The sequence below is a fragment of the Lutra lutra genome, chromosome 2 (genome assembly GCF_902655055.1).
Source record: "Lutra lutra chromosome 2, mLutLut1.2, whole genome shotgun sequence".
In the NCBI taxonomy this organism is placed as follows: Eukaryota; Metazoa; Chordata; class Mammalia; order Carnivora; family Mustelidae; genus Lutra; species Lutra lutra.
This window is the reverse complement of record NC_062279.1, coordinates 121,595,173-121,607,473: the sequence shown is the minus strand read 5'-3', so window position 1 is coordinate 121,607,473 and position 12,301 is coordinate 121,595,173. Positions and strand designations below refer to the sequence as shown.

The 12,301-nt window shown below is 42.4% G+C and overlaps 1 protein-coding gene across 1 annotated transcript in view; it reads right to left on the bottom strand.

The window, feature by feature from the left end:
- FGF2 (fibroblast growth factor 2) overlaps positions 1–11,936 on the bottom strand; it is a 62,820-nt gene extending 50,884 nt beyond the window's left edge. Inside the window, exon 1 of the mRNA XM_047718380.1 lies at positions 11,356–11,936. Coding sequence (XP_047574336.1) covers positions 11,356–11,533 — 178 coding nt within the window. The 5' untranslated portion in view covers positions 11,534–11,936. The remainder of the gene's footprint in view (positions 1–11,355) is intronic.
- Positions 11,937–12,301: the final 365 nt, after the last annotated feature.

Sequence of the window (12,301 nt, the reverse complement as noted above, 5' to 3'; positions counted from 1 at the left end):
CCAAATTACTGAATAGCTGTATGAGTTCTAGTAATTTGGGGACAGAATCTTTTGGGTTTTCCATATAAAGTATCAGTCATTTGCAAAGAGAGAGGGTTTGACTGCTTCACTGCCAATTTGAATAGCTTTTATTTCTTTTCATTGTCTGGCTGCTGTTGCTAGGACTTCTAGTACTATGTTGAACAACAGTGATGAGAGTGGGCATCCTTGTTGTGTTCCTGAGCTCAGTGGGAAGGCTGTCGGTTTTTCCCATTGAGAATGATATATGCTATGGGTTTTTCACAGATAGATTTTTAGGAGTTTGAGGAATGTTCCCTCTATCCCTATACTTTGAAGAGTTTTAATCAGGAACAGATGCTCTATCTTGTCAAATGGTTTTTCTGCATCAATTGAGAGGACCATGTGGTTCTTCTCTCTTCTCTTATTGATTTGTTCTATCACATTGATTGATTTGCAAATGTTGAACCAAACTTGCATCCCATGGATAAATCCCACCTGGTCATGGTGGATAATCTTTTTAATGTACTGTTGGATCCTATTAGCTAGGATCTTGTTGAGAATATTAGCATCCATATTCATCAGAGATATTCATCTAAACTTCTCTTTTTTTGGTGGGGTCTTTGCCTGGTTTGGGGATCAAGGTAATGCTGACTTCATAAAAAGAGTCTGGAAGTTTTCCGTTTCTATTTTTTGAAACAGCTTCAGGAGAATAGGTATTATTTCTTCTTTGAATGTTTGGTAGAATTCTCCAGGGAATCCATCAGGTCCTGGGCTCTTGTTTTTGGGGGAAGCAAAACTTTATTCTTATCTATAAATGAGGTTAATAATACTTGTGCTTCATAAGCTTGTAATCAAGATTAAACACATTACTTGTACAGCTGACATACAGCATATTCTCAAGAATTTCATTCATTCATTCAAAAAATACTCCATAAGTACCAAGGTCCTAGGAATATAGAGGTAAAGGCCAAACAATGGCTTCTCCTCTACTGCCTGGTCCAGAGACTTTGCCAATAACATGGCAATCTCCCCAGGCACCTGGCCAAGGTTGGACAGATCCCATGAATACTTTGTGGCTTTAATACCCACCATACAAAATAATCTGTGCCTCACTTTTCCAACTGTGTAACAGCCAAAAGAGTTGCTGTAATTCATTATTTTTAAATCCAACACTTACTGTATAGGTCTTATTTATAGTATCTCTATTAAACCAGTTAGAAAGACTGTCTTCCCAATTTTACTTGCATTATATTCCCATTACTAAATTATTCAGTTCAGAGTAATATAAAAATGTAAGTATGTAAAAAGAACTTCTAAAACTTAGAAACACACTCAAAATAGAGTATTTTATTTCTTTTTTCACATAACTTTTTGGACACATGCCCTATCCCCAAAGAAGATAAGGGAATAAGGTTAATTAATCTTACATTTGAACATTAATGACTAAATTGGACCTGAAAAAGGCTCTTCAAACTTGTTTCTAATAAGAAGTAACAAAAGAGGACCAACCATTTTAAATGCAAGATTATACCATCCCAGAATCATAATTTCCAAGATTAAAGAGACCTTCTCTCCTTGAGTCCCCATCCAAATAACCATGAAGCCAGTAAGTAAATGGAATCGCCCCCCCAACACACATACACCATCTTCAAATGAGTCAACTCTAGAAACAGCTATGAGGAGAAAGGTCAAATTACACAGGAGAATGAAAAAAAAATCTAGGCAAGAAAACTAATATAATCAATTAATAGATTAGAAAGAGAGAGTGAGAGAGAGACTGGAGGTGTTAGATTAAAAGATACATGTTATTAAGCAGTAAATTAATTTTATTTCTAATTCAAGACAAAGAAAGACTGTTCATCAAGTGATACATTTCAAAAAGCCATTTTTAAAATGGAAGTATTATTTGATGTTGTTACTCTCTTCCATTTTCCATTTCCGGAATGACCACTGAAAAACCTATGAATTGTTTTCTGTTTGTAAAATGATTCAGCTTAGAAAGGAGTAGAATAAGACTGGTCATTCAGCAATTTCTCCCACCCACCCTTACAGACATCACATCACAAAGACTATGACTCATTTTGTCATACAATTTGTATCCTTTTAAGAGCTTTAAGATTGTGGTGATGAATTTTGGCTCATAATTCTGAATATTAGGATTTAACTATTTGCCAAGAAGTTCCCTCACATCCAAAAAGGATACTAGCAATGGTACCAGATAGTTCTTAATCCTAATTTATAAAATGATTCAATGGTTTTAGTTTGAGAGAGAGAGCTTTAAGGATTAAAGTGTCTGATTCAAGTATGAACTGTCAGATCAGTAATCCTTATTTAGAGGATTAGAACTAGTTCTGGAATTGGTGAGAAATGTTAATGTTATTCAACAGCTGAAAAGAAAACTTTCCACCATAAAAAGTAATCCCAACAAATGATTGTTTTACCTTTAGTACTTCTTTTGAATAATGTGATATGTGTCTGCAGAAAGAACTACAGTGATAGGGCATTCAATTTATCCTCTTTACATGCCTCATACTTTAGTATTTATGTTTATTTATTTAAAGTTCTAGCTTGTTCTACAAATGTTGTTTGAACCTCTTCCTAGGCTTCAGCCTGGTCATTCATTCAGCAAATGGAGCCAAAAGGATCTGGGATGAGTCAGTTCAGTCTCAGACCCTCAGAGAAGAAAAGAGAATAAGAGATTGCTAGGTAATGTTTGGATTAAAAAAAAAAAAATCCTTCTCAACTAGGAATCTCCAGTAACATTAGGGAACATGAAATTAAAACACATCAAACTATTAGAAGCATATGGGAAAAGAAAGATGGTCCAGGGTGATATGAAGGAAATGTGACCTAAAGCATGATTCGGACTAGGATAAGGTAAAATGATTGAGAGGACTTTCCATCTCAAGTAAACAGCAGATTAAAACGAAGAGGAGGAAGATGTGAGAAGGTCAGAACGGAAGTGAGAACACTCAGCTAATTTGCCAGGTACATGTAGAATTTAACAAACACTCTTTGAGTGGCCATTGTGCATGAGGTCAGATACAAAAAAATCCATCCAGTCCTTGCCTGCAAGGAGTTCAGTCCCACTGCCAGACAGAAACACATCAACCATGTCTGACAACAGAAATCATTAGGTTCTGCAGCAGAATATGTACCAAGCACTGTGGGGAAAACAAAGATCCAAACAATTCTTCCTTGGGTAAGTAGGCAAACTTTCACAAAAGAGAAGATTGCTGAGCTAAAGTCTTAAAAGACTTAAAAGAAGAAAAAGGTGGGAACAGAAAGAGTGTGTGTGAGGGGAATTGATAAGAAAAAGGATTTTCCAAAAACAAGCTCACATGAGGAAAGGCCAATCACTTTAACAGTGATGGCCTGTCAGATGAGGGACGTCAGTAGTATCAGGAGAGTTGGGATGGTAAATATTTGGAAATAAGATTGAGCAGGTAGATCACATGTGAAAAGGGAAGTCAGGTAGGGTCTGGTTGTAAGTAAGTGAAGGGTAGGGGAAATCAAAAGACAGGGCAAAGAAAAATCACTAAGGCAGGGAAGCCTCTGAGGCATCTAGCTTTGAAGACTAGAAGAATAATTCTCCTACAAATAGAAATTTGGTAGAAAGGGATGTTAGTTTGAGAAAAAGACGTTAAGTTCTTTTTTACGCATTTTGAGTTGAGACTATGACTACGGCAGTTTATCTGTCCTTCAAGCAGAGGGCAACACGGTCCTAACACAGACATGGGAAATCGGGGACTGAGACAGAGACTACCAATGATCTGCTGGAGAAATGGGAGTACTCAGAAAAAAGAGCAGAGGGCCCAAAACAGAGCCTTGGGGAATATGATAGCAAAAGAGCAAAAATAGGAGAACCCACAAGAAGGGACCATTGGATGGGTGAGAAAACCAGGTTGATGGGGTGTAAGAGAAGCCAAAGAATTCTCAAGAAGACAGAGGCAGGGAATAATATCAAGTGCCGAATCATAGGGCATCAAGTATCAAGCGTCAAGTAGGGTGACAAATTGGATAAGGCCACATGATTGAAGTGAAAGGCTGCTGGCCCACAATGATTAAACAGAATTCCAGGGGGCAGGATCCAGAATTAAATAGAGAAAAGAAGATGAACTAGAAGAAGAGAGCACAGGATTCCAGGATATTGGCCTCAAAAGAATGAACAAACAATGCACAGCACACCTAAGAAATGTTATGTACCACAGAGTACATGATAAAAATCCAAATGCTTTTTGAAGAAAACAGAATTCCTAACAAGTTTAAACTATTAATCCTGAAAAATGATTTAACTTTCTATAGAGATTACTCTAAGAAAGTCTAAGATTAGCCTTAAAGGCTAAAGCCTCTAAAATTCCCAAATACTTTTCAAATATAACTTTGTTCATATAACCATCTTCAATAAAAGACTGACCAAGTGTCTAAATGCACATATTACTACACCAAGAGAGCAAGAAACCTTACTAAGCTTTCTTTCTACAGCACATGGTCCATGGGTAGTTACTACACAGGGTTGGGTGGTCCACACAAAATGTTTTCATCGGCCACTGACATTTATTAAGCACTCCCTGAGGAAAAGGTCCTAAGTCTTTATAGTGCTTATTTAAATAGAGAATTCATGGTTCCTACCCTAAGGTGCCAGCATCTTCTCAAAGTGCCTAAATTATAAACAGAGAACAATGTACTCAGAGAATGAGCCAGATCCATTACACTCTGTACAAATTTCCTTTAAGGAAAAAAAAACACAAACATTTCTATCTTGACTCATTTTATTGCTTAATTATAAATTTCACCTGCAAATTAATGTATAGCTTAATTTAAATAATTAAATAGGGACAGCTGGGTGGCTCAGATGGTTAAGTGTTTGTCTTTGGCTCAGGTCATGATCCCAGGGTCTTGGGATTGAGCCCTGCATGGGGCTCCTTGCTCAGCAGGGAGCCTGCCTCTCCCTCTCCCATTCCCCCTGCTTGTGCTCTCTTACTCTGTCAGAGAAGTAAATTAATTAAAATAGTTCATTAATTAATTATAAATTAAACAGGAAAATTCCTTTCAACAGCTCAATTTACGAGGAACTTCCTCCTCATTTTTATCATCTCTGGAATATCTTAAAAATCTGGAAAACTTTCACTTCGGGATTCTATAGAATAATTCCATTTAGAAGGTAAGTTAATATGAGGGAATAAGTAGCCCTTTGAAAATAAAAACACACGCATGCACCACAGATTTCTGCAAATGAATAAGCAAGCATTAAGGACACACTGGTCAATTGAAAAGTCACCTTGCCCAGGAAGAGTGACAGAGAACAGCTGGGATGAGACACAAATTAAACACTGAATATTGGCTGTCTGTTGCCTCCAGGTCCTCCAAATTTCTTCAAACTAAAAATATCCTACAGGAATTTAAAATGGGACCAGTCTGGCTTCTAAGAACCAGTCTATGGCTCAAGGGGTGAGGTTTTCTGGGAGTCACCACTCTTAGTCCTTGCCTAAATTTCTGGGGCTATAAATAACCTAGCTCAGAGGAGGAGTATGATAGCAAAAGAGAACACAATAGTGAATCTAACAATAGATACAACAAAACACTAAAAATCATGCTGCCACAACTGCATTTCCAAATGACATAATCTTCCAAATGATTTTGCAAACAATCAAGCATTAAATATTTATTGAGCATTGAGAGCATTTACGTGACCGGATCTCGGATTTCAGATTGCAAAAAATGACCAGCTCAAAACCAAGCAGAACAAAATACATTTGCTTGGATAGAATACAGTCATAGGGTTCAGGTTTTTGCCCTGAATGTGCTGATTTGCCTTGTTCCAGTTCATGTCTTTGACTCTTACCCCAGACCAGCCTTCTAACAGATGTGTGCTACAGGACAAAGGGGCCCAAGCAGGGTTTTTGGAAAATCAACAAACGCTGGAATTTGGAAAAACAAGCAAAGGCTATGGCACATGTGTAATGATTATCCTGTTGTACAGGCATCTTTTGGTTGAAAAACAATAGTTTCAATGATGTGAGACTCAAAACTTACCTCTTTCAGTATCACAGATGGTGATTTCTAAGAATCAATGCATGGATGAATAAAGTCAACTTTATAATTATAACATATAAAGAATCATTTATGTCTCATTTATTATATCTGTAATATTTTATTTTCAAATTAAACTTAAAAATTATGGCCATCCATTTAAAATAGTATCATAAATCTAAGTGAAAATACTTAGAACCCCTTGTTACACCATTGTCAAAGTCTAATTACGTAAGGGCCATCTTATAAATACAAGGAGAGCCCTCAGGCTGTGTCACAAGAGGATACTGCCTTTTCTACACTGAAGTCACTTGGCATCAAACTCTTCTTAAAAGGCTTCTAAGGTGTGGTAATATCTATGACTCATGAATTGTCCTTTCATTGCTCTACCAATTACATGATTGCCATGATTAAATGAGCTATTAGATTCTTACTTCATTTGTGTACTGCATGTAAATAGCATTATAGTAAATATTGTGCTTAATAAGGCAAATTAGTGGGATCCACTTGCCAGATATTACCCACAAGAGATGGGAGGAAAGAGTCTAGTATCACTGCATCAATAGTGCAGTGGGGAGGGCCTGCTTCCTCCTCTCTCTCTCTCTCTGCCTGCCTCTCCACCTACTTGTGATCTCTCTCTCTCTGTCAAATAAATAAAATCTTAAAAAAAAAAAAAAAAAAGAACTCCACTACACAGCGGGGCTGGCTTGGCCAGTGCTATGAAATGGAGGAAGCCCATAAAGGGGGGCCCTGGAGAGGGCTCTCGAGACTGAATGGAAGAGTGCAGTGAGGTTGAGGGAGGGCAGGAAGACAAGGCAAGGGACCAGGTGGGTAAGAAGCTCACTCAGGATGATCACCGGGGAAACTAGCCGAGGAACTCAGGTCATCAGTCACTGTTCTGAACCTCGATCCTCTCTTCTATAAAACAAGATCGGTGAACTACAAGGTCTGACGCCTCCCTCTGAATTTCACAATCCCTTGTTTTTATGACTGGAATTGCATGGAATATGTGCCGTGGCAAAGAGCATGGGTGTCAGGAGGGCCAGGATCCCATCCCTGCTCCACACAGGAGTGGGCAGGTCCCTCTGCCTCTCCAAGTCTCAGTGTTCTCTAGGGCCTGGAAGCAGAGAAATACAGCAAACAGGCCGCCACCTCCTAGGAGAAGCCCAAGGGTAGAAACAGCCAACTAACGCCATTTTTTTTCCCAAATAAGAGCATCTGGAACACATTTAATGCTAAAATCTCCATAAGCAGCATACATTTCATTCACTGCTCTCCAGCACAGGGTGCATGTATGTGCTCCTTGGGATAAAATGTTCTCTCTTCCTAAGTTTTTACATGGCTCATGACTTTAGAGTATATACTTAATGTTCCACAATCCCATGGGTGTTTGAAGAGGCCAATCAAAACATCCAGGATACCAAAAGGAAGCCAGGTGAGCAGCACACCTGCTGGAGAAATAGACTCTGTTATCACATCTTGCCTTTATCAAAACTCTCATGTCGAATGAAAGTTACTCCAGGACTATGAGGAACGTGCAGGAAAATCAGCCCTTTCAAGTGAAAACAACACAGGCGGATACCCAGGTGTAAAGTAAAAGTGACCTTCAACAACACTTAGAAGAAGGAAAACTGGCATTCAGTCATCTTCTCCCTCCCCTTTCCTTTCTGCCTCTGCCCTCTGCCCCACACCTCCCTGCCTTGTCTCCCCTTTAGCACCTGAGCCACATCCCCCATACCTAACTGGCACCTCACATTTATACAATCCCTCCTTAAATTCCAGTCTTGCTCAGGTATGGGGAAGAAATTAAACTCACAATTTAACTCACACTAAATGTTAACATAATGACTGAACTCTTCTTTTTAAAGCTATTTGCATTTTAGAAGACATCTGGGCAGAAAATGCTAATTCCAAAGTAATTGGCAAAATCAGAGATTTTCAGGTCAACTGGACAAAACCATTTGAAGTTTTTCAACTTTTCAAGTATGTCTTCATATCTGAGCCATAATTCAATAGGAAACTGTGGCAACCATTAACTCTGCTTTCCTTTCTCCATGTTTTCTGGTCAGTCTTGTTTGTTTAGGTAATGGAGGAGACGTGATTGGGAAAATATTGTTATATCATGTCCATAATCATTTTTTTTCTTGTATCTTTCCCATCAGTCTTGTCCTGGTTTGGTCAACTATCAGTACATCTTTGACATGCCAGAAAAATATACTGTACTTAAACTTATTTCCAGGTTGTGCTACACTGAAGTGGTCTAAATTCGTCATTTTAGGTTTTTATTCTTCTCAGTCTATTGCCTGGTAAAAGGTGATTTTAAAAAAATCCGTACCTAAGTTGAGAAGCAACATGGGGAGTTGGGGGGGTAGGAAAGGAATAAATGAAACAAGATGGGATCGGGAGGGAAACTAACCATAAGAGACTCTTAATCTCACAAAACAGAGGGTTGGGGGTGAGGAGGAGAGTAGTTGGGAATGGTATGTGCTATGGTGAGTGCTGTGAAGTGTGTAAGCCTGATGATTCACAGACCTGTACCTCTGGGGCTAATAATACATTATATGTTAATAAAAAATTTAAAAAGTAAAAAGTAAATTAAAAAAAAAATCCGTACCTTCCACAAATCTGGATGAGTATTCTACTCTTCAGTTTCAACATGCTGTCTTTAGCTTGTTGTAAAGTTGGCAGGATTCTCAACCTTAGCGCTATTAACATTTGGGGTCAGAAAATTTTTTGCTGGGGATAATGGAGGTATCCTGGGCATTGTAGGATAGTTAACAGCATCTGTGGCCTCTACCTACTAGGTACTAGTAGCACCATTCCAAATATGAACCAAAAATGTCTTCAGGCCTTGCCAAATGTTGAGAGTGGTGGGCAGGAGCAAAGTCACCACCCCCCCTTTGAGAACCAGTGAGTTAAAATAAGATTATGAGGGCGCCTGGGTGGCTCAGTGGGTTAAGCCGCTGCCTTCGGCTCAGGTCATGATCCCAGGGTCCTGGGATCGAGCCCCGCATTGGGCTCTCTGCACAGCAGGGAGCCTGCTTCCCTTCCTCTCTCTGCCTGCCTCTCTGTCCACTTGTGATCTCTGTCTGTCAAATAAATAAATAAAATCTTTAAAAAAAAATAAGATTATGAAAAATTCATAGGTGGTAAGAAAAAGTTAACAGCTGTTATTACAAGGGCAGTAGTATGCTATGCAATTCAGAATTATCCTAACTCACTATCCTCTATATAGTTTTATTCTAAAAGAAAATCAAAAGCTTCAAAGAAAAAGAAAAGATTCAACAATTAATAAAGTATCTTAAAAAAAAAAAAAAGGTATAGGAGAAGCCCCAATATGAACCTAATCTGGTGGAGAGTTCTTCTGTCTTTTAGTCATAGAACATGCTCCTTTATCATTACAGACAGTTTGCGCTACTAGAAAAGAACAAAATTATTTGGGACATACATGCACCTGACCCTAATCAGCTGTGCTGGCCTAAAAGAAAAATGCAAAACAAACTTCAAACACAAAGTTTAAAACTTAATTTTGGGGATGCCTGGGTGGCTCAGTGGGTTAAGCCTCTGCCTTCAGCTCAGGTCATGATCTCAGGGTCCTGGGATCGAGCCCCACACCCACATTGGGCTCCATGCTCAGTGGGGAGCCTGCTTCTCTCTCTGCCTGCTGCTCCGCCTGCTTGTGCCCTCTCTCTCTCTCTCTCTCTCTCTCTCACTTGGACAAATAAATAAATAAAATCTTTAAAAAAATGAAAACAAAACTTGATTTTGTGAAACCTATTCAAGTTACTAAAATAGAGAAACAGCACTAACCCATATATACAGGTTTACAAGTACCTTTGCAGTTTTACTGGATAATGTAAGTGATTGATAAAATTTAAAAATTACGTCAGACCCGAAAAAAATTCAAGAGCTGCATCTTTTGCTGGTTGCTATTTTGGAATCAGTAAAGACCCAATATAAAAGCACATTTCCCATTCATCAACCCAGGTTTGGTGGCAAAGCTTTGGCCTCTTCCTGTGTCATCTCACAGGTGTGAATGACGTTCCATCAGCATCTTGTGATAAAGAGGTAACTACTGGGGAGTGAAGCTTGTACCTGGGGAGGTCTTTTCTCAGGAAAATAGAGGAGCAGAGTCTTCATCTGAAACCCAGAAAAGAAGGCCAAACACAGGGATTTTAAAACGGCTGTTTCACCTGCACTTACAGGATGCCAGTTAAAATATACTCTGATCTTTCTCCCATTTCAGAGTCCACCAGTGTTGTTAATCAACCCATTTTATACCCCTTTCTTCTTGTTTTCTATAGACCAGTTGGTCTCAAAGTGTGGTCCCAGGTCAGCACCACCTGGGGAATTCGTTACAAATGCAAATCAGGCCCCACTCCAGACCCAAGGACTCAAACTCGGGAGACAAGGTTCAGCAATTTGTTACAACCCCCCAGGGAATTCTAATGTGCCCCTCAAGTTTGAGAACCAATGACTGTAGGCCAGTGTTATTTCTATAACCACTAATAGATTATTTTTACTGAACACAAAAGTGTACATTAGTGAAATGAGACCTCCCAGCGCTGTATATAAGCTCTCAGTTGAGCCTCAAACCTGATGCAAGGAAGACATCGCCCCCACTTTAAATCTGAGGAAACAGGCTCAAGGTCCCAAAGCTAACAATTGCAGGCGGATGATTAAAGCTTTTGCGGTTCTCATCACTGTTGAAACAGAAGTGTGTCGCACTTTATTAACAAAGTCCATATCTATTGCTCTGAAAGCTTTCGGCAATTAGGAAAAAATTAAAAATAGATGGGTGAGAGCAGGGTGCCAGCTGGCTCGAATCCTACCAAATCGGAGTTTAAGGGCACAACTCTGGGAAGGTATTTTTCCAATAAAGAACACTTAATTCAAGTTTGGTCCCTCTGTCTCCGTCACTGGGACTGCGCGCCCCCAACACAGAAGGGATTGGAACTTCAGGGTGGGGACCCGGACGGCATCTCAGCTAGCCCGCTCACCTCTCCGCCGCCTGGCATCCCCTAAGCAACAGGTTGCGCGAAGGCCAGGCCCAGGCACCCTGCGGCTCTGGGCCCAGGGGACTGGTTTACCAGGGGAAACTGGCACACTCCGAAGCCCCGGGAAGTGTCTAACCCGACACCGCAGCTCCGGGGAGGTGGGGGCGAGTGGTGAACCCGAAACCGCTGAAGGCTGCGCGGAAAGAAACCACAGGTCCCACTGAGGTCAGAGTGACGAGAAGGAAGAAGCTGGAATGGAGGGGCGGGGGAGAGAACCACAGAAGATGGAGATGGGATGGGGGAGGAAGAGCGGGCCAGCACTCACTGTGAGGATCGCTCTTCTCCCGGACCCCGTCCACTCTGCCATCGGGGTGGATGCGCAGGAAGAAGCCCCCGTTTTTGCAGTACAGCCGCTTGGGGTCCTTGAAGTGGCCGGGTGGGAAGGCGCCGCTGCCGCCGTCCTCAGGCAGAGCGGGCAGCGTGGTGATGCTCCCGGCTGCCATGGCCCCGCCGGAGCTCTGCCGGGGCGCCCGCGCCCCTGGAGCCGCGCGGGGAGCCGCCGCCCCCCGGCCCCGGCCCCCGACCCGGTCCGGGGCACGGCCACGGCCCCGGCCCCCCAGCCTCCCGCCCGGCAGCGCGCGGCCGCGCCCGCGGGCCCCCAGCCTGGAGCCGCTCCGCCGCTTCCCTCTCCCGCTGCCCTAGAGCGCGGGGCGGGAGCTGGGGTTTAGGGCTGGGTGTCTCCGCGGCCGCCGCTCTCGGGAGGGCCGCCTGCCGTAGCTGCAGCGCCCGCGATCCGGCAGCAACCGTGGTACAACGTCGGCTGGTCTGGCACCGGCCCGGCCGCGGCGTCACATCTTCTACATCTCCACCCCCGAACACCCACCCCCCCACACGCCCCCGGCCCTCCTCCCTTCCTGCGCGCCGCCCCCTACTCGCTGCGGGCTTTCTGGGGCCGGCCTCTGGGTCGGGAGCTTTGGCCTCAGCACGCAAGCGCGCGACATCAGTCCGAGGGGGAGCCCGAACGCAGCCGGGGGCAGGGGGGGTTGCGGAGGGCGAGCCGGGAGGCGACCGCGGAGGCCGCCGCAGCTCTAGGGGCTCGACCCCAGCGAAGCCCCTCAGAAGTCACCCCAGGCCAACCCTGCGCCACCCAAGCCACACTTAGTCTTCCTCCACACTGCAGAGCTTTTGCTGTGCAACCAGCCGTGACTCAACTTTTAAACGTTTAAATGCAACTTTCTCCCCCATTCTTTTTCCTTGTCAGCGTTTCAAAG